Below are 19,980 nucleotides of genomic sequence, written 5' to 3'. Positions count from 1 at the left end.
GCATGGTAATGAACACCATGGCCTCATCCAGTAACTTCTGCTCTGGGCACAAGGCCAGAGCTCCTGGGATATGGCATCCAGTAAACCTTTCCCCAGTATTACAATCCCTGAAAAATTAGAAAACAGGTACTACTTTAAAATAATAGCCATTTGACCTAATTGACCTAATCAATTGTACATTAACTAAAGACAATACAGAACATTTACAGAAAAATATTTGCACTTAACAGACTCAATATATGGCATAATGATGGCCATATAGGACAGTTTTTGCTGTAAGAAATTGATCTTTGCATCTGTGCACAGCCTGTGGTAGAAACTTCTTCCTTTTTTTAAATACTCACATTCAAGTCTCTAACTTGAAGAGAAAAAGTACAATACCTTATTGTGACTCTGCATTGATTCCACCACAAAATTGCTTTGGATTGTTAGAACACAGCAAGGCACGAATGAGAACTAATAAAACAGAATTTATTCCTTAAAAAAAAAAAAGAAATACAAGACTGGCAACAACCAGGCCTGAATTCCAGTCACACAAAGCATCTGCACTTCTCACTAATTTATCCAGGCTGCATCTCTTGAAAACCAAGCAGTTCTTGCACTGAGTAAAGGAATTCTGAACCCATTGTCCCTAAGCCAGAGAGCTGGACACTGCTGTCAGGGAGGCCCTTTTACAATTTGTTTTATTCCATAACTATTCACATGAATACAAAATCTGCAAATTTCAGTAAGGACTTAGGTGATTTTGTAGAACCAACAACTTACACAAAATCCCTTCTATCAAGATGAGGCTGTAGCTTTAAATCTAAACACACTCCTATGAGAAAGCCTTAAGATTTAGAAAAGTCCAGAGTAAGGACCAAATTCTGAATGCACACACATGAAACTCCACTGGAATCTTCAGCACTGTGGTAGAACACCGAAAGCAAAATCTGGTTCTTAATGTGTCTCTGAAGACTGTAATTATATTTCCCATTGTACTAGTAACATTAATTGAATGTTTAGCTGAAATCAAGTTCATTACAAGTTAAATACAGTACCTAGCCTATTAGGATGGTGTTTATAATTATAGTCATAAAGCACTTGTAAAACACCTTCATTGCAGCAAATAGGTGGAAGTTGGGTGTAGTGGCTGCTGAAGCCTCTCAGTTCACCCCCTGCATCTTTGCAGCATCACGGACCAAGGTCACCTGTGCCACTGAATCACCTCCAGAGCCTGTGCCAACACTGCTGAATTTCAGAGGGACACGGCCTACAGCTGTTAGCAGAAAATGTAATACTGCACAAACTGCTGTGCAAGGGTTTTTGCAGTGCAGCTGGACCTTACTGAACCCTAGATCTATAAATACACTCATTCTCATGCTAATATACCTGGATATTGGCCAGCTTATTGGCCTGATTATGATTTTTTAACAATAAAACAGCTTTTAAAAATACAAGACCTAAGAGATTACACCTCTCTTTGATATATCAGATTTTGTATTTAATTTTCTGGCTGACAGCATCATTACAGAAAACACCTGATCTGCTTTTGGTATTGCCCAAAGTCTTTCTGCCTGAACTCCAACAAACACCTTACCCAGAGAGCTACACCAGTTTTGCTGGAAGCTGAGCCATGAGCAGCAGTGAAGATCCACCTTGGGCACACAAGGGAAATAAAGCCATACAGATGGCTGGTGTCACTTCTGCTCAGTCACACACATGAAGGAGCACCCAAATTCACGCATAACCACTTGGCCTGCCTCACTTCCATAATAAATTAGGTTTCTTCTTATAGCCATTTTCATAAGAATAGTAGCACCCAAAAAGAGAAATTAGTTTTAAGGTATTTTATTCGACATGATTGAAGACACAAGAACACTCAAGATACAATCCAGACAAGTTGTGAACAGCTCCAAGTATCAGTGAAATCTGAATTTATCTTGCACAGAGGTGAACAAGACCACAATGGTTGGTTTTATAATATAGTTTAAGACTATTTCAAGCAGGTGAGTACTGTGACATTATGCCCAACAACTTTTATACTATTCATCCGCTTAAGCCACTTCATATCATAAATATGCAGCTTATCTTGGCTATTAAATCTCTGCAATATATAATTAGCCTTCTCATAATAATGCATTAAAACTCCTGTATATGAATACTGGTATACTCATACCACTGAAAACTGTCCTAACCACCACTGCACATTTATCATATTCTAGCACAATTAACCATTCCATCACAATTAGCTGCTAAACTTCAGTCTAGAGTTCAGTAACTTGGACCCAAACTTGCAAATTGCTGCTTGGAGCAAAACCCCTGCCAAGACCTTCTGCTTTCCCTATGGATAGCTGGCCTTGTTGTCTTTCCCACACTAATTTGCACAATGTCATCTGAAACCCCTACCAAAAAAATGCTCTGCAGGGGAACAAATGTCCTGCAAAAGTGTCACAACTACAATTCTAAAAATGCCTCATTTCCTAGTAAATTTCATATAAATTTTACAACCTAACATCCTTTATCGAAATGGGCATCCACATGCCTCTTAAAATGTAAAGTTGTTTAATTGGGTTACTGTCTACAGACCACAGCATAATATTCTACTTAACAATTCTAATTCCTTAGAGAGATAAGCTAATTTTCCATTCTGAAAGAGGGCAACAAGGACAGCTGGGAGTTTGTTCAGTAGTTCAGTGCTCTGCAAACATAAGCTTGATGGTGTTCTCACCAGACTGAAGGAGGAAGTGCAAAAATATGTAAACCACGTTTTACAGTTTTACAGGGATTTCAGCAACGAGCCCCTGCTTGGATCCAGATGGGATCTTACAAAAGGTGAATCAGAAAGGGCAGAGAATCTGCTGGGCAGGGAGCTGTGCTTCAGAAGAGCTGCAGAACCCACCTGCAGCCTTCCCTGCAGGCAGGCTGGAAACAGCACAAAGCCCATGGGCCACCGGATCCTGCAGATCACCTCCTCTTCACAGGGGGGACAGGGGTGACAGCCATTTATTAAACCAAATCCTGTGTTAAGGCCACTGAAAACAAATCTGTGCAGAACTGGACAGATTCAGCTTAACATAGCATGCAAAGACAGCAAAGCCTATTTTTCTCTAAGAACTCTGTTTTTTGGCAGGTGGAAGTGGTAGACAGAGACTGTGCCTTACCTGCAGCTACAATAAAAGAGTGTTGCCTGGCTTTGGGAGGTAGTTTTTCATTTGTTGTTGTTGTTGCTTTTTAAACTAGAGAATACCCTTATTAAAAACCCAAAACCTAGTGAAGAAGCTGTATACCCAGATTTGACAATCTGATTTTTGGTTTTACAGGAGGATTCATCCATTATTATGAAGAATTGCTGGAGATGGAATGGTCACCATCTGAAACAAAGAAATGAAAACCCCAGCAACAGACTATTGCATTTGTGTGATGTGCTTAGCTGGTATGACTTGCATTGCAGGAAGAATGTTGTATTCTCTGACACACCAACATTTCTTTCCTATTATTAAAAGATCGGCCTTTTACATTTCATATCTTACCATCTTTAAAAGCCTATAATTACAGAAGCTGATTGAGAAACTGTGTTATTTAAAATTAACAGCTGAATGAAATCAACAGAGGCAAAGTGCATTTTTATACAAGAAAATAGCACTGTAGAAAGAAAGAGTCTGTACAATATTTAAATATTGTATATACATAAAATTATATTGTTCATAACTCATCTTAAAGTTTCTCTTGTTTGTAAACCATGGAAAGCAGCACACACAAAAAAAATCCCAGTATTTAGCTTTTAAAGCATTTAGCAGGCAGCAGGAAATCGACTGCTAGCAAGCACACTTTGTAATTATAGAAAGTATCCAGCAGGATACTGTGACTAGCATTCTCCATAGTCCTTTATTTATTTATTTTAAAGCTGAATGCAGAACACATTTCCCATTAAATCAGGGAATTCTGCAGGAGACACAGAAAACTCAATGACAAAATGCAGTGGATCAGTTGTCCAGCTCTGTACTGTGGCAAAACTCCAGGATAAACACAGAAAGTTTAAGTGCAGGATTGGAACATAAATTAATGAAATAACTGTTAAAGCTTTAATCTCCCAAAAGTGTCAGTAATGGATTTAACTCATGCTCAACTTTTTTAAAAGGAAGTTCTAGGTTAATAATTAACATTGCAATGTTTTGAAAATGTAATGAATTCCAGCAGGTAGTCAGGCAGCTCTGTATAAATGCACTGGGAAGTGTCAGCATTTTAGGGTGATTCTACAGGTTGGTACCACTCTGCTAATCTGGAGTGGAATTAGGATTTGAATCTGAAGTTGTCAGTTCATGGCAGACACAGAATGTAGGTTTCATTTTCTTCCTGTAGCGTTTTGCAAAATAAAAACTATTCTAGTTGCAAAAGAAATTTGCCAGGTGAGCATGTTTAAGGAAACATTTCCACTAAGTTATTATTTGGAAAACAAGATGCTACCATGGCCATCAGTGCATTTCTCCTGCATCAAGTGCTCACTGCCAGGTAAGGAATGCTTTATTTAATGCTATTTATAGTTTCATTCTATTGGTTTCTGCCTTCCACTTCATTGGCCATTCAACTCAACCCAGCAATATGTTTTACTGAATTAAAATGTCTGCTACAAAAAAATGTATTACGGTATTTTAGATCTGAATGTTTTGTCTCTTGAGAATTGTTTAAATGTTTCTGGACAGCCATCATCTAGCTGCGCTTCCAAATCTTAACACAGGAATGAAAAAGGAAAAGAAATACAATCACCTGGGGAAGTGCTTGATAAAGCAGATGGGTCAGAGGGATGATGAGAAATGTGCAGCTGCACTGGGAACTGCACTGCCAGCAGGTCAGGAAAGGGGATCCTTCCCTGATTCAGCCCTGCAGAGACCACGTCTGAGTGCCAGGAACAGCTCTGGCCTTCCCAGGACAGGACACACAGACACAGCTCTGAGAGCAGCACAGGGCCATGAAGGGGAGAAGGGATTGGGGGATCTTTCATGTGAGAGCTGACAGGAAAGAGGATGGAGCCAGACTTCTCAGAGGTATCCAGTGAAGGAGCAAGAAAGAGGCAACACGCACAAATTTAAACTCAATAAATTCCTTTTAAGCGTAAGAAAAAAAACCTTTGCAGTGAGGATTGTCAAATAAGTTGCCTGGAGTTTAGGGATCTTCATTTTGGAGACCATAAAACTGGAAAAAGAAACTTCTTCTGACTGATAGTGCTTAGAATGGAGAGGTTTTATCAGTCAGTGGATGTCCCCCTCAAGCTTAACTACTCTGTGATTCTGTGGTTTCAGATGGAGATTAATAAAATAAGTTTAGAAGACCCAAAAGAGAAATAGGTTTGTTCTTAATATTATTTTCCAAAGTATAATGAGGGTAATGCTAGCTAATTAATCTGACAGCTTGTTCTGAGAGCTCTGACAACAAAGGCCTTGTTTTTAACCTGGAGCAATCAATATTAGGCCCCCAAAACACATATGTATTTCCTAAATATAATTTTAAGAATTTCTGGGGATTTCCTTTACACAGAATTTAAGCAATTGAGATCCTATTTCTTTGAGTCATTAATTTTCAGCACTTTAAATTCTGAAAGCACTGGGCAAAATCCAAAGAATACAATAAAACTACTAATTTGTTCCCATTGCCAGAGGATGGTGCTGTTTAAACAGATATCCCACACAGATACACCCCCTACAACAGCCACGTGGGTTAGTGAGTTTTTCTCAGGAGGAAGAAGAACAAGGCAAAGAGATTACAACTTGGTATTTTTTTAACTAACCTTCAGGACCCAACAATAATCAGTGTTTATTTTATAAAGGTAGATCTTTAAGCATGCGTGAGTAACTCGGTAACTTTTACTACCTCTGGAACTTTTGCTCCTAGAACTTTTTAAGGGTCTTTCAAAATGCAGTCCTTGGTCACCAAAGGACACAAACACAACACACCCCACCTTAGCTGTTCTCATGTAGCCTGCTGAAATTCACGGTGATGACATGACAGACAGAAGTCAAAAAACGGAACAGTGGAAGATCAGTCTCACAAACAGGCTGTGGCGGGGGAAAGGGCCGTCAGTAATTTAAGAAATCAATACCGACTTTGACACTTTTAGAGGTGGCAACATCAACAGCCATGGCTTTGATTTCAGTGTCCCCGAACTGCATCAGCGTTTTGATCTCGCGCCGGTTGGGCACGGAGGCGTCAGTCCCGGTGAGATCCAAGCGCAGCGTGCCGCACTTCTTCACGCCGGGCTCGGTGATGAAGCTGACGTTGTCCTGCTCCGAGCTGTAGATGTTGATCACTATCACTAACTGGGAAGGCTTGGCAGGCGTGTAGCTGCGGGTCACAGTCTCTCCCAGGGCTACAGACTGGTCGGCTGAGATGAACTTGTCGAAGACGTCGGTGCACCAGCGCGTGCCGTCCTTGACCAGCAGCTTCTCCGGGGGGTGCTTGCCCTCCACGAAGCGGTTGAGCACCCCCACGCCGTAGGTCAGCGGGGAGCGCCGCACCTTGATGACCGCAGGGTCGAGGCCAAAGAGAACAGCTCCTTTGAGGATGGTCAGCCCCACATCCTGGGGAATGATCACCCGGCACCTGGAGCCAAACGCGCTCTGCACGGCTTGCTGCAGCAAGGGGGACTCGGCGAAGCCGCCCACCAGGAACAGGAACTTCACATTGGTCACCTCTGGCTTATCGAACACCTCACCTGAGCAGAAAGAGAGAGCATCCACTAAAATCCACTTTGACAAGGCAATGCAAGTGAAAATGGCAATGTCTGAGAGCCCCGAGTGTTCCACGCACATGATCTGAAACTGCCACATCCGTGCCCACACTGCCACCCCCTCAGCACCAGTCCCACTTCTGTTATCTCTAGTGTATTTCACTATGAATTCACTCACCTCAAACCAAACAACACTTATGAAGTTGGCCTTTAAAACCAACCCTTTATTACATTCCAGATAAATCACTCCATTCCAAATTCACTTATTATTTTTGACCCCAGCAGAACCACAATAAATACCATCTGCAAAATAATCCCTCTTTACATTTTTTACAGATTTTCCTTCTTAGCTTAAGCCTACATCTACTTTCAAGAAAACCATGCAGTGCAGTTGTAGGCCCACTTTTAGTTCAAACAAGTGAGTTACCTGTCACAACTCTTGTAGTCCCAGGTGTCTCCCTCCCTGCTCACATATAAGCTGCTCTATACTTGTTGTCTTATTAAGTTCTGAAATTTAGCTAATAATCCCTCACACACGATGAGCAAAGCTGGACATTTTTTCCAAATAGTGCTTTAAATCTTGTAAAAAGCACACTTTTCTTACCACAAGCATTATACTCTACTTGATACTAATTTCATCTTCAGCTAGGAAGACCTTAAATAGTAACTTTCCCAATAAACACATGTCACTTTCCATTACTGGACAAATAAATTCATTGCTGCTTAAGCCATGCCTGGAAGTACTTTTACCATGATGCATCATTTACTATTTGTGCTTTAGAGATGTCAGTGATGGTCATGAACAAATGTGACCTTCCACTAGGGGGGAATGAATTGGAGGTCTTAATAGCTGGAATACTCAGAAATGAGATACAACTCTGGCATAATCTGGGTTTCTCAGTGGATGTCAGCCCTCTGAATGCTTGCAGCCCTGAAAGCACAGAGTAATTGGAGTTCAGGCAGTAACAGAACTGAATCACACTCAGTAACAAGCACTAGAGCTAGGCAGGTGTGTGCTCAGGACACATCCCTTACTTTTATTATTTTCCTAGCTGGTCTGTAGAGAACTGCAAGTTTCAGAATTGAATTCCTTGCCACAACTGGAGAATACCAGGAGTTGTTACTGGGTTGAAATGGGTGAGCAAAGCTCCAGTTTGAGCTCAGCCAGGAAGTGGAACCCCACGCAGATACGTACTCAGGTGCTGAACAATCTGGTCAATTGTAGGTTTGAAAAGAGCATTCATTGCATCTGGGCTCATCCTCAGCATTCCCTGGGAGGACCACTTCACAAAGTCCACACTGCAAAGGAACATGAGAAAGAGCATTAAAGCATTGCAGCTGAGCTGTGAAACAACCAGCATTAAACAAATTAATGAGTTTACAGAATCTGCATGCATTTTCCTTGGAACAAAGTGCTCCACCTCACCCTAACCCCATACCAACTGCAGTTATGTAAAACTTGAAGGGAGAATTATTATTTTGGCTTGTCTAATTGTTGTTTTCTTTGCCTGATTGCCTTCTGCAGCATTAGCAATGCTCAACTGCTCTCTGAAACAGCTGGCAGTCAATGCAGTGCTCGCTCATCTGAAACAGCACTGATTCATCCCCAGAAGGGCAACATTTAGATTATAGCAGTGGCAGGCCAAAGCCACTGGAAACACACAAGGAAAACAAGCAACTTGGGAAGCCTCAGGAGGCAGAAGAGAGAATTGCATTTTTAATGAGGCATAACATTTATTAAGTGAACACTGGCGTTATGCTGTTCTACCACTGATACACATCTGTATAGCTCAGTAATGTCCCTTACATTCATGCACATTATATGTTAACCTTTACACTCTTTCTATCCTCTTATCCAATTGATTTAATTTCATTTAAAGGGAGCATTTAGCATTTCCTCTAAGATTCACCATTAAGACTACTAATAAAGAGGAGATGGCATCATGAGGAGGAGGATTTCCAGAAATTTTTAATGATTTCAGAACCTCAGCCTCATTTATAAAGCAACTTTTAGCTGGATTCCAAGTCACTTAAGCTTCCAGTACATTCACCAATAACTTCTGAAGAGATGCAGGAGTTCCACTCTGCATACTACATTCAACACTGGCTAGTTTAAAAAATTAGGGTACAGGTACTAAATATCAGATCTTCCTCTCTCAGGTCCCAAGCATTCTGTTCCAGATTCACAGGTTCTCTTGCTCATTCTCATTAAACTCCAGGTTTTCCATAATATGTAACTTCAAGAGATGCAAAATGCCCACTTCTACTTTCTGCTCACTTCCTTTTCTACAGCAGCCCACGATCTTGTCACTTGGAATGACTTCTTGATACTGAAAATCATGAATTAAGATCTCTGGAGGGGATTATGTCTCCCTGCCTATCAAGTAAATTATCAAGCTTGTTAAAGAGGCAAGATAAGAAGCAAAGCCCGCGATCACTTCAAAAGCTGAATGCTTCCCCTTACAGAGCTTTATGCAGTAGTGTATGTTTTCTCCAGTGATCTGATACTGTTAATAACTTCCCTCAAGCCATGAACATATTTTCACATTTCACAATCTTGGACTTCTTTTTTAGGACCCAGGCTGCTAAAAATTAAGGTTCTAGGCAATAAATTCTGTGTTTGATCTGACATTCCTAATTAACATGCAAGAGACTCACAATATACAGTCAAAGAAAGTGATGCAGCGGTGACCTAACGAGTCATAGAAAGTAATACCTGAAAAGTGCAAGTCTTGTACAGAAAAGCTTTTGCTAGAAATTGATGAGAACTTTTCATTCTGGAAACTGCACCGGATGCAACCCCATTTTCTCATCCTTGCACTAAACTTCAACACTATTCTCTGTCACTCCTAATGTAATTAGGGTATTTTAATCATTTGTCTTTGCTACCAGTAGTTAATTCTGCATCCATGTGCTTCTCTACTCACTTGCTTTTCCTCAAGGCATGTTCCACACTGTGCCCTCGGAACTTCTTGTAGTAGTCGATGAAGGAGAAGGGCAGGGTGATGTTCAGGGGGTTGGTCCTGTCGGGAGCTGCCGCCCGCTTGCGGGACTCGAACGCGATCATCAGATCCACCCAGGCCGCGGGGCGCTTGATTTTAAACTGCTCAATGAAATCTTCCCCAAAGATTTTACACAGCAGCTTCTCAAACTCATAGTCCACACCTAGAGAACCGTATGGGCCACCTGTAGCACAGACAAAACACAGCTTTAATATTCTGGATATTCTTTAATATTCCTATGACATTTTGAGTTGGCCACACATGCATCAGAACAACACTCTCAGGACTGTCATAGGAGAAGGTTCACAAAAAGAGGATCTCTGCTAAATGTAACAGTTGGTCTAATACACAACATGATCTTACCTTTGTCTCAACTGTTACTCCTGTATCATCACAGCCACTCTAACACTATAAATGAGTGATTCAGCCACCCAGCAGCTGGGTTATCATAGAAATAGGGAATCCCCCAGCCAGGGAATAATGTGCTTTGACTCCATGATTCAGAATGCTGAACAACTGCTTTATTAAAGCTGTACTATATTACACTAATATTAAAACTATACTGAAGAGATACTATACTATACCATACAAAAGATATTAAAGAAAAAGCCATGACTGTCTGAGACAGCCAGGACACAGCTTTGACCCAACTGGCCAAGGAAACAAAACAATCTTCACTGGTGTCCAATAACCAAATCACTTTTATTAAAAACAATCTCCATAAGGCATTCCACAGGTGCAAAACAAGAGGAGCAGTGAATAGAGATAAGAATTGTCTTCTCATCTTCTCTGAGGTTTCTCAATGCCTTTCCCACGAAAAATCCTGGGAGAGAGAATTATGTCTCCCTCTGTTCAGAAAATGTGAATGCCACACTGGGTTATACTAATTTTGTGTGCTGGTCTCATTTCAGGAAGAACTGTCAGTAAAATGCAATAAAGCACACATTTCCTCCACTGACAAGCCAAAACATTACATAAATATATAATACACAATCTAATTACATAAAGCAAGCAGTGGAGGTGACATTACCTGTTGCTTTGTAGAGCTCCTTCAGATGTCCTTCAGGAAGCCTGATCTGATGGACAGTCATGTCCACTGTGCCTCCTCCGCTGTCAACCACGATGTACCGATCACCTGCAGTGCCAAGGGGACAGGCCAGGCCCATTTACACCACTGTGAGCACAGAGCTCACTGCAGTGAGAGCTCCTGAGGGCACCAGATAAGGGCCTACAGACAGCCAGCAATGGCCCTGCTGAAGACCTATCTTTGCTAGTATTTACAACACAATGATTGATAACAAACATCAAAGTCAGATGTCAAAAGCTGTTAATGTAGCACAGCTGAAAAGTGGGACTGCTCATGCTGCTGGTGTACATCCTAGTGGGCTACCAAATATTATACCATATTTACAAAGCCTGTTCTGAGGAAAATATTCCAGTTGCATGGAATAATACTTCCACTATCTCATTAATAAATCTTATTATGCTAGAGCATACAGAATTGCAATTCAGCGCTTGTAACTAAGAACAGCACGTGAACTAGTGAATTTTTTTCCTTTTCCCCTTTATAACCACTGTGAGAACAATGCAGTGCACAGCACCTTTATGGGAAACACAATATTTGCCTGTAACACAAAACCAGTGAGAGCCAAGTTTGCTGAAGAAAGGACAGTACCTTCCTCCAGCTCAGACCAGATCTCTCCTATGACATTTTCCACCATGAAGGTTCGGCTCTGCCGGTTCCGGCGCACGTGCTCCTTCCCTAGTGATTGCCAGAAAAAAGTTATTGAGCATAAAAAAGCATGAAGAAATAAAATAAAAAAAACTGCAGGCAACAATACAAGCAGGCTGGCAGATCTGTATGTATCCCTTCTGAACAAATGTACAAAAATTATTGCACTGGGACCAGGAACATTAGAATGTCATTCCTGGGAAGAAGGAAAAATGGTTTACAGCCGCCCTGATCCTCCTTGATATTGTTATATATACTTATTTGTCTTTAAATCTATATGAATTACCTAACAGAAATAATGCAAACTAATTCTATATAGTGACAATCTAATAATAAGACAGCTATAAACAGGTCTGACTTGCAGTTTTTCAATACGCTCTGGCTTGCAAAGCGTGTGCTGGCAGCAGGGTGGGGGGCTGGCAGCCAGCTGTGCTCACAGCAGCCAGCTGTGCTCACGGCAGCCTCCACAACCAGCAGGTGGCAGCCCCAGCCCACGCCCAGACAAGCCCCCACCACCCGGGAGGGAGAACATTCCCACATTTCCAAAAGCCACTGCTCATTTTCAGTGCTCAGGCAAATACGCCTCCCCAGCCTCTCAGGATGCCAGTCTACCCCAAAACAAGCAGCCAGAAGCGCTGCTGCTCAGATTAGTCAGAGTTAATCTTAGGGACAAGTAAGAACTGGAATTAGTCTTAAGGACACAGTGATCACCAGGGCTGAACCTCACAATATTTAAAATATACATCAATTAAAAACTAAGTGTAATCTTGCAAGAATACTTATTACTTATTGTAACAACCCATTAACTTAAAAGACTTAACTGCTACTTAGGCATTTTAAAGATGCAGAACAGTCTGTCAGGAGAAAGCAGGGTAGTGAGAACCTCTGCTATTTATGCCTCTAAATCAACCTCCATAACTGAACGATCAAAAAACCCTACATTCCTTGTGTTATCATCACTCACCTTCAAAGGCACTTCATAAAACACTACAAGAGAGGCAGCCTGTCATAAGTAGAAATTCTTTCTGAAAATACCAGCATGCAAATCACAGAATGCACTTTGCTTCCTATTTCTGTAGTGCCTGTTATCAGAAAATAGAGCATCAGCTCCACTTGCTCCTGCACCCTCCCCAAGAAGACTCCACAATGCAGAGAAGCTGCCCCAGCCTCAGTTCAGGGACTGGGCAGCACAGGGAGAGCTCAGATGAAGAATTCCATGGCAGAACAAGAACTAGGTCCAAGTGAGGGCCTGTCAAGCTCACAGAAATCAATGGCAATCCTTTCATTCCCCTCTGTGGGCTAGAAGTGAACACAAGAGCCAGTCTTTGACTACAACTGAAGCAAGCTTATCCTTGCTACTATGAACACTAAAATTTCTGTTTTGACTTCACAGCAATAATATGGCCCTTGGAGTGCTTCTCTCTGTTTATATTTAAAGGGTTTTTCTCCTTAATCTGTTCTCAGCTTGTCTTGGGTGCTTGCCATGCCTTTATGAAATTTTAATTCCAACCCCAAATTAATTCACTCCAAACTTTGTTTTCATTAATTTTGACATTAAACCTTTCTCATCCCCAATAGCTTTTTACCATACAAAGTCAAGAATGAGAGTGGTACCCCCACCCAAGAAAAAGCCCATTAGCAGAAATCCACAATCTGCCAGATTTTGCCCAGCTTCAAAACCTTAACCAGATAAACTCCTTTATTATTTTCCCAGAAGCAAATCCCTGTGTTGTCTGAAAGTGAGTTCATGTAACATCACATGGAACTGGAACATTTCAGGGCACAAATGAGGGGGACAGAAGCCAAGGGGCCCTGAAGGGACAGGATCCTGAAAACAGATTGTGTCCTGTACTCTGCGTGGGCCTCCAAACACTGAACACATCTGACAAGTGCTGGCTGGGAGAGCCATGGATTGGAGAGAATTATGTAGTCACTCTGCCTAACTAAAAAAAAAAATGTTCTGGTAAGTCCAGGAATTGCTCTACTAGCTTAACCTCCCACTTGCCTCTACTGTTTTGACCTAGCAAATGTGATAAAACACAGACTCTTCTGAGAAACTCCTCCTAGGATAGACTGACACACTACCATCAGTATCAGGGCTACTGTTACAATTCACAGAGATACAGAGAGATGTGCACATTAAGCAGCCATCAGATCTTACTGCTGCAGGCCATTTTCCTTTCTTGTTTCCTCTTTTTGCCTCCAGTTTCACTAGGCTGCCAAGCTTAAAAAACTCTGGTGATGAAGGATGTTCTGTCAAGTGACTTACAATGCTCCAATCTCTGTCCCTCCCCTTCAAACAGTGACAGCAGCAACAGATCCCAGCTCAATAAATCAGAAGTGCATTATCCAGCTGCTCTTCAACATGCAGATAAATTCACTGCTACATTCCAATGCCATGTGTTCCACTGAGTATTGAAAGTCATTAATAGTATTTCATAAAGATGACATCAAAAAGCATCTGCCAATACTTGGGAACACCTCAGACTAATTGTTTCATTGCAGATCCAGTTATTTAGCACTGCCTCAATAATACAGATAATCAAACACATAACTGCTTCCAACAAATTAAATCAAAAAAATGATCCAACATGAAGTACTAACTTAAATTAAGGCAGAAAAATACTGGTGTGAAAATACTAAAAGACTCCCACAACATCCAAATAAAGGCAAGACAAGCTACCTGCATGCTAAAATTCAAGTGTGTATTAAGAAGAAATTGTTCCCTGTGAGGGTGGTGAGGGGTGCCCAGAGAAGCTGTGGCTGCCCCATCCCTGGAAGTATCCAAGGCCAGATTGGAGAAGCCTGGGATAGTGAAAGGTGTCCCTGCCCACGGCAGAGAGTTGGAAACAGATGATTTTTGAGTTTCTTTCCAACCCAAATCATTCGGTGATGTCTGCTGGGTCAACATATAAACAAGTCTAACTATGGTAAGCAGCAAAAAAAAAGTTTTTAAAACAAACTGATGCCAGCCTGAAACATTTCAAGGGAACAACAAGAAAAGGTGAGAAACCAGCCCTGGGGGACAAAGCAATGAGAATCTGCAAAGTGAATGAACAGAAGTACCCTGTGTAAATCCAGTTCCAATAGTGTCACTCGGGCTGTAGCCATTGACAGGTGCCCTACTACTCAGGTCTATCATCTGGTGCAGGCGCAGCTTTCGGCAGTAGATAGAGGCAGCCTCGGGCTCCAGGGCAATGATCAACTGCTCGGGGTTTTCAGGAGATGCCATTCCTGCCTGTGAGAGAGAAGGGATCAGAGAAGTGGGGATGGGAACCCTGCAGCCCCTCTCAGCACAAGGCTGTCCCCAGCCCCTGGGCTCCGCTGGCTCGCCCTGCAGAGCCCGCCCCAGCCAGGAGCTGCTGCCAGGGGAAAGGTCTGCACTGGGAACTGTCCTGCCCACACTGCACAGCACAACTGCACAGGCTGTAACAGGGAGGATTGCATGCACTTACCATGCTAAGTGGCTAACCGAGCACTTGTGTACATGACAGGTGGAGAAACGAAGGAAATCGGTCTGAAACCTGCAATAATTGGCCTAAAACCTGAACTCAATTCTAATTAACCTGGGAATATGCCAGCTAATAGGGGCCCCAGCCTCCTTTCAGCCTCCTTTTGCCTCTCCTCGCCACAACAATATTTTAAGTATGTCTTTATGTCCCAGATATTCACAGTCCTTGCCAAAATGAGGTTCCTGCACTGTTTAACTGTATAGGAATACACAAGACACTTTGCCAGTAATGCATCTTCTGTCTTACAACCAACATTTTCTATTCCAAAATGCTTTAAAGTACATTTGCTTTTATACCATCTTCAAAATGCTCAGTATATTAAAGGAGACAAAATACAACAGGGCAGGTTCCCTAAAATGTAATGAGAACAAACCTAAAAATAATACCACATTATAAAATCAGTGTTTGCCATTCTTTCTATTTTCTTACTGGATTTTCAGCCTTCAGACACAGATATTTTCAAAAAGCCACAAGTTCTTATGTAACTACATCACTCTCAAAACTGGGCTTAAAGAAAAATATTCAAAGAACAGTTCACAAAACTCAGTTTTAAGTTCTTTTTCCCAGTACTTCTGCCTACAAAATAAGACAACTTTCAATTCTTTCTGCCAACTTTTGGGTTACTTGCTATTACTTTTCAGTTAAGTGCCTGAGCAAACAAATAAAACAAAATGAACATTTTCCTGCTTCCACAGTCAGTCTTCCAGCCTTCAACTAATACACACACACACACACACACACATACACACACACATACACACAGTGTCTCTAGAGCAAGGAAAGGACATGGAAAGTCAGCAGACCTGGACTGGAATTTGGCTTCTTTCATACAGCTACACTGTGGGCTGTGGGAATTGCTGCCTCATTGACAACTGCAGCCAGAAACTCAAAGTAAAGTTGGTTTAAAAAGTAGTACCAGGATAAGACTTGAGACACAAAACTGTCCTTCATATTTACTGACTCACTTTACCCTCTCCACCCTAATAAGTAACATAAACAGATTCTGAAGAAAGCATTTACCTCACTGTTGGTAACAGAAAAAAAAAAAAAGGCAAAACAACAACAAATAAGTTCTGAAATTAGTTAAGAGTTAAACTCTTAAATCATGGTTGCTCATTATTTTACAAGCACACCATGACTGGAATTATGGTCACTTTACAGCCTTTATTGCTGTTGGCCAAACCTTTCCGCTTCGGTTACATCCACTGGACCAAACAGCATGATCCAAAATTAGCAGAACTGTGTGGGAAGGAAAATACTGAAGAAATACTACACAATTTTAAACCTTGCCAGCTCTGTGGCAGCATGTATTGAAAAAAACATTGTATCAAAAAGAATGTTTGCAACCAAACTTTCAAACTCTGGAAAAAAGATTTACATCAGCCAGAGTAACCCTGAAAAGTATAAAAAGAGCATCAGTTAAGCACAGACTCTCCTGCCATCACATCACTTGCATGTGAGCATGCTGGCAGAAGCAGCCCTGGAGCTGTACTGGGGATGAAGATGTGCCCCAGGACAAACCCAGTCCCTCCTGTGACCCATCTGGATGCTGCAGGCACAGGCAGGGCTGGGTTCATGCCAGCTCACTTCAACATCACTTATCTCCAGTTGGGCTTTTCCACACAGGAAGTTTTGGTTTGTTGCACTGGAAAGAGCAACATTCCAGATATGAATCAATACTGGAGTCCCTGACAAACAGATTTGTCTGATCTGCTCAAGAATTCCACAAATGTATGGTGTCTGCACAAAACTGTCTGTGCCTTTGGAGTTTTGCTAAAAGCCAAATCTGGATCTTGCTGCAGCTCTAAGGGCAGCACTTCCTGCTCCATGCCCTTCCAGTAAGGCTTGGAGAAAAAATAGCTCCTGACTACCCTGCTTCAGTTTTTACTTGTATTAAATCCATTATCATGTTGTGGGAGAGCTCTGAATCTGAGCAGCAAGTGGGTTTTTTTTCACTATCTAGCAATGTGGATGAACTCAAGAGTGCTCAATCTGCTCCCTGTACTGGGCATGTCAGCAACACAGACATTCTTAGTCTCAGGCTAACCTAAGCACTGAAGACAAAACTGTATTTTAGGGAAAAAATAGTTTGCTGCCAAGGATATTAAAATGCAAAGGCTACAACCTAAAGCATTTACAGAGGTGATAAGAACTGAGTTCCACACACATGGAATGCACTGGTATTTCCAAACTGGACATGATGGTGGGGAGAAGACTATTAATTGTCAAATCATCTGTTCTAGGGGGAATTTTAGTACAAACTCCCAAGGCTGGTGCTGCTAAAAGCAAACAGTAAACCATTAACAATAACATTTGCTTCCTCCCCTCCTCCAGCAGCCTGTACCATGAACTTTTCACACTGCAGCCAGGAGAGGAAGGCAGTGACCTGCAGCGGATGGACTCGAGCTGTGCTCTCAGACCCTCCATGCACAGCAGATGCTATTCCTGCTCCTTTTTCTCCCTAGCTATGATTTTAACATACCCAAAGTATCTCCTGAGGAAAACATGCAACAGAAATGACAGTTTTTAACAGTTCAAAGCACAGCTGATCCTAACAGAACCTCATGAAGAAACTGCTGAGGATTTTAGTTTAAAAGCTTTTCTTACAGAGTTTGAAGGGCCAGTTACAATGAAGAGGGCTGCTTCACATCATAAAGAGACCATACAGAGAATCTTTTACAGTGAAAGGTACAAGGCATCCAACACATATTTTATATGTAGACACACATATATACACACATATATATTTACATATAAAAAAATATATATGTGTATGTAGCAATCAATATTTCATACCTTGTGTATATAGTATTTCTACTTAAACCATGAAAAAGAGCATATTACATATATATCTACACATCTATACACAGCACAGGGAAAATGGGAGAGGGGAGATGATAAAGAAACATGAGCACATAAATACTGCTGGGGAGGAATGGAGCAATGAGGTTGTTTTAATCCAAGCTCCAAGAGCAAGACTTAGGCAGTGCATCTGTCCCATCATTACGGCCAAGGGACAGATGGGAGAAAAATATTGAGCATGCAGAGAAAGAGGAGTGGAAACAGCAGGCAGCCAACATGAAGAAACAGTGATGCATTTGTTAAAATTATTAATTGCAGGCATTTGGGAATTTGCTGTATTTTATACTTTCTGCTTTCTGTCTGCCTCACTCCGTGTTCCTGCCCACTGCTGCCCAAGCACTACTGTAATAAACACCAAGGATTCACAAATTAACAGGCCTGAGCAGGGCAGATCTAAACAATGCCTCAATATCCAACATTCCAGAGATCATCCTGGCAGTGGGACAGACACACCAATTTGCTTTTGCCCAGGGCAGCTAACAGCAGACTTTAGAACAGAGCAGTGTCCTGACTCCAGCCTGCTAAGGAATTTTCTTGCTCCCATAACCCTCACTAGCAGTCATCACTTATGGAACACGAAGGAAGCAGAGAGCAGTTTCCCCAAGAACACAAAAGTGGAAAACTCATCATGGGATTACAAAAATTGAGCACAAAAAATTTCTTAAATTAATTTGCAAGATATTGCTGCATTTATACACCTGGAAGAAGCAAAGAACACTATGAAAAGAACCGCTCTAAAATTCAACTTTGCTCATATGCCTGAGGACTAGGATTTCATTTTTTGACAAGAGACAGGTCTGAATTGGCTGGTGCCAATTCATTGCTGTTCATTTGCCAAGATGCATCATGGACAGCAAACTTCAAAGTATTTCAAAGTCTCATGTAGTGGAGCATAAATAATTTCACCATCCAGATGCAGGTGAATTCTCACCCTGGCCACCAGCTCTGTTTTTATAGCCAGAGAGGTGTCACCAGGAGAGAGCCACAGCTGACCACAACACATTCCTGATTCCCTGAACAGCATCAGCTGCCAACTGCTGGAGTAATTCACCACTAGCAAATACTGAGGTCTGGACTGCAGCTCACTACAGCAGCCTGAGCACTTCAGAGAACTGTTTTCACTCACTCCACATGCAGAATCATCATTGCTACAGATTAAAAGATGCTGCTTTTAAAACCCAGTCCCACATGCCACAACACACAGAAAAAAAAAAACAAACCAATGCCCTTTTATTTCTTTTTACTATTGTAACGTATATGACATTAAAGACAGCACTATAATAGAATATTCCATGTAGTCAGTCTTTTTAAGGTAGGCCTAGATGAAAATGTCCCATCTCTGAATGCTGCTGTAATTAGAAGCATCAGCATTTAGCTGCAGTTCTCCACTGCCAGACAGAACACCAGTGTGTTCTTTATTTATTTCACCACAGTGACCTCAAAAGAAGTACAATGTCAGGAAATCCACCATGATTAACAAGGTACCTGTTTCCTATTCCTATCCTTGCAAGTTATTGAGAGCAACAGGTAAACTTCTTTCTTTTGGTTTTTCAGAAAGATAGATCAGATATATTTTAATGGGGAAAAAATAGCCTGACCATTGATTTATAACACAAGGAACATGTCTTACATGGAGTGCACCTGTTCTTTTGAGTTATAAAATTTATTAAAAGAACTGATTGGATGAATTCTACTTTTTTCCTGCTTTAATATATTTTGTAGTCATTTAAGACCTGATTCACTACTGCTGCAGGGCTGGAGGAACTGCATTCTCAATTAATAAAGCATTTCCAGATACAAAAGTGTAGCATAAATAAAATAAACAGATAAACACATAAAAGAAAAGATAAAAATAGCCAGCCTCATTACACAGGTGGAAAAACAAGGCACAGAGACTAAAAGGCTTTCCTTAAGGAAAAGGAACCCACAACAAGGTGGGAATTCCCTCCACAACCCCAGAACTCCAGTGTCACAGCAAAATGCTACTCTTCCCCAGCCAGCAAGGTTCCATTTCTGCTGTGGCATGGAGCACATGCAGAAGCTGCAGGAACAGCTTCACCCATCACCTCCACAGCCTTGGGTCCCACTCTCCTCTCCCACTTTGTCATCTCCACCAACTGCACTGCTTTAATCACTGCTGAAGCAATGCTGCAGACCAGACAAGTGCAA

At 41.5% G+C, this 19,980-nt stretch overlaps 1 protein-coding gene across 2 annotated transcripts in view; it reads right to left on the bottom strand.

Moving 5' to 3' along the window:
* Positions 1-1,814: 1,814 nt before the first annotated feature.
* HSPA12A (heat shock protein family A (Hsp70) member 12A) overlaps positions 1,815-19,980 on the bottom strand; it is a 52,873-nt gene continuing 34,707 nt past the window's right edge. For both annotated transcript variants that reach the window (XM_064716319.1, XM_064716320.1), the window contains exons 8-13: positions 14,504-14,675; positions 11,381-11,467; positions 10,736-10,840; positions 9,631-9,889; positions 7,899-8,002; positions 1,815-6,688 (exon numbers count right to left, since the gene is read on the bottom strand). In XM_064716319.1, coding sequence (XP_064572389.1) covers positions 6,054-6,688; positions 7,899-8,002; positions 9,631-9,889; positions 10,736-10,840; positions 11,381-11,467; positions 14,504-14,675 — 1,362 coding nt within the window. In that variant the 3' untranslated portion in view covers positions 1,815-6,053. The remainder of the gene's footprint in view (positions 6,689-7,898; positions 8,003-9,630; positions 9,890-10,735; positions 10,841-11,380; positions 11,468-14,503; positions 14,676-19,980) is intronic.

Source organism: Zonotrichia leucophrys, chromosome 6, assembly GCF_028769735.1.
Source record: "Zonotrichia leucophrys gambelii isolate GWCS_2022_RI chromosome 6, RI_Zleu_2.0, whole genome shotgun sequence".
In the NCBI taxonomy this organism is placed as follows: Eukaryota; Metazoa; Chordata; class Aves; order Passeriformes; family Passerellidae; genus Zonotrichia; species Zonotrichia leucophrys.
The sequence above is the reverse complement of the archived record's forward strand: the minus strand, read 5'-3'. Positions and strand labels throughout refer to the sequence as shown.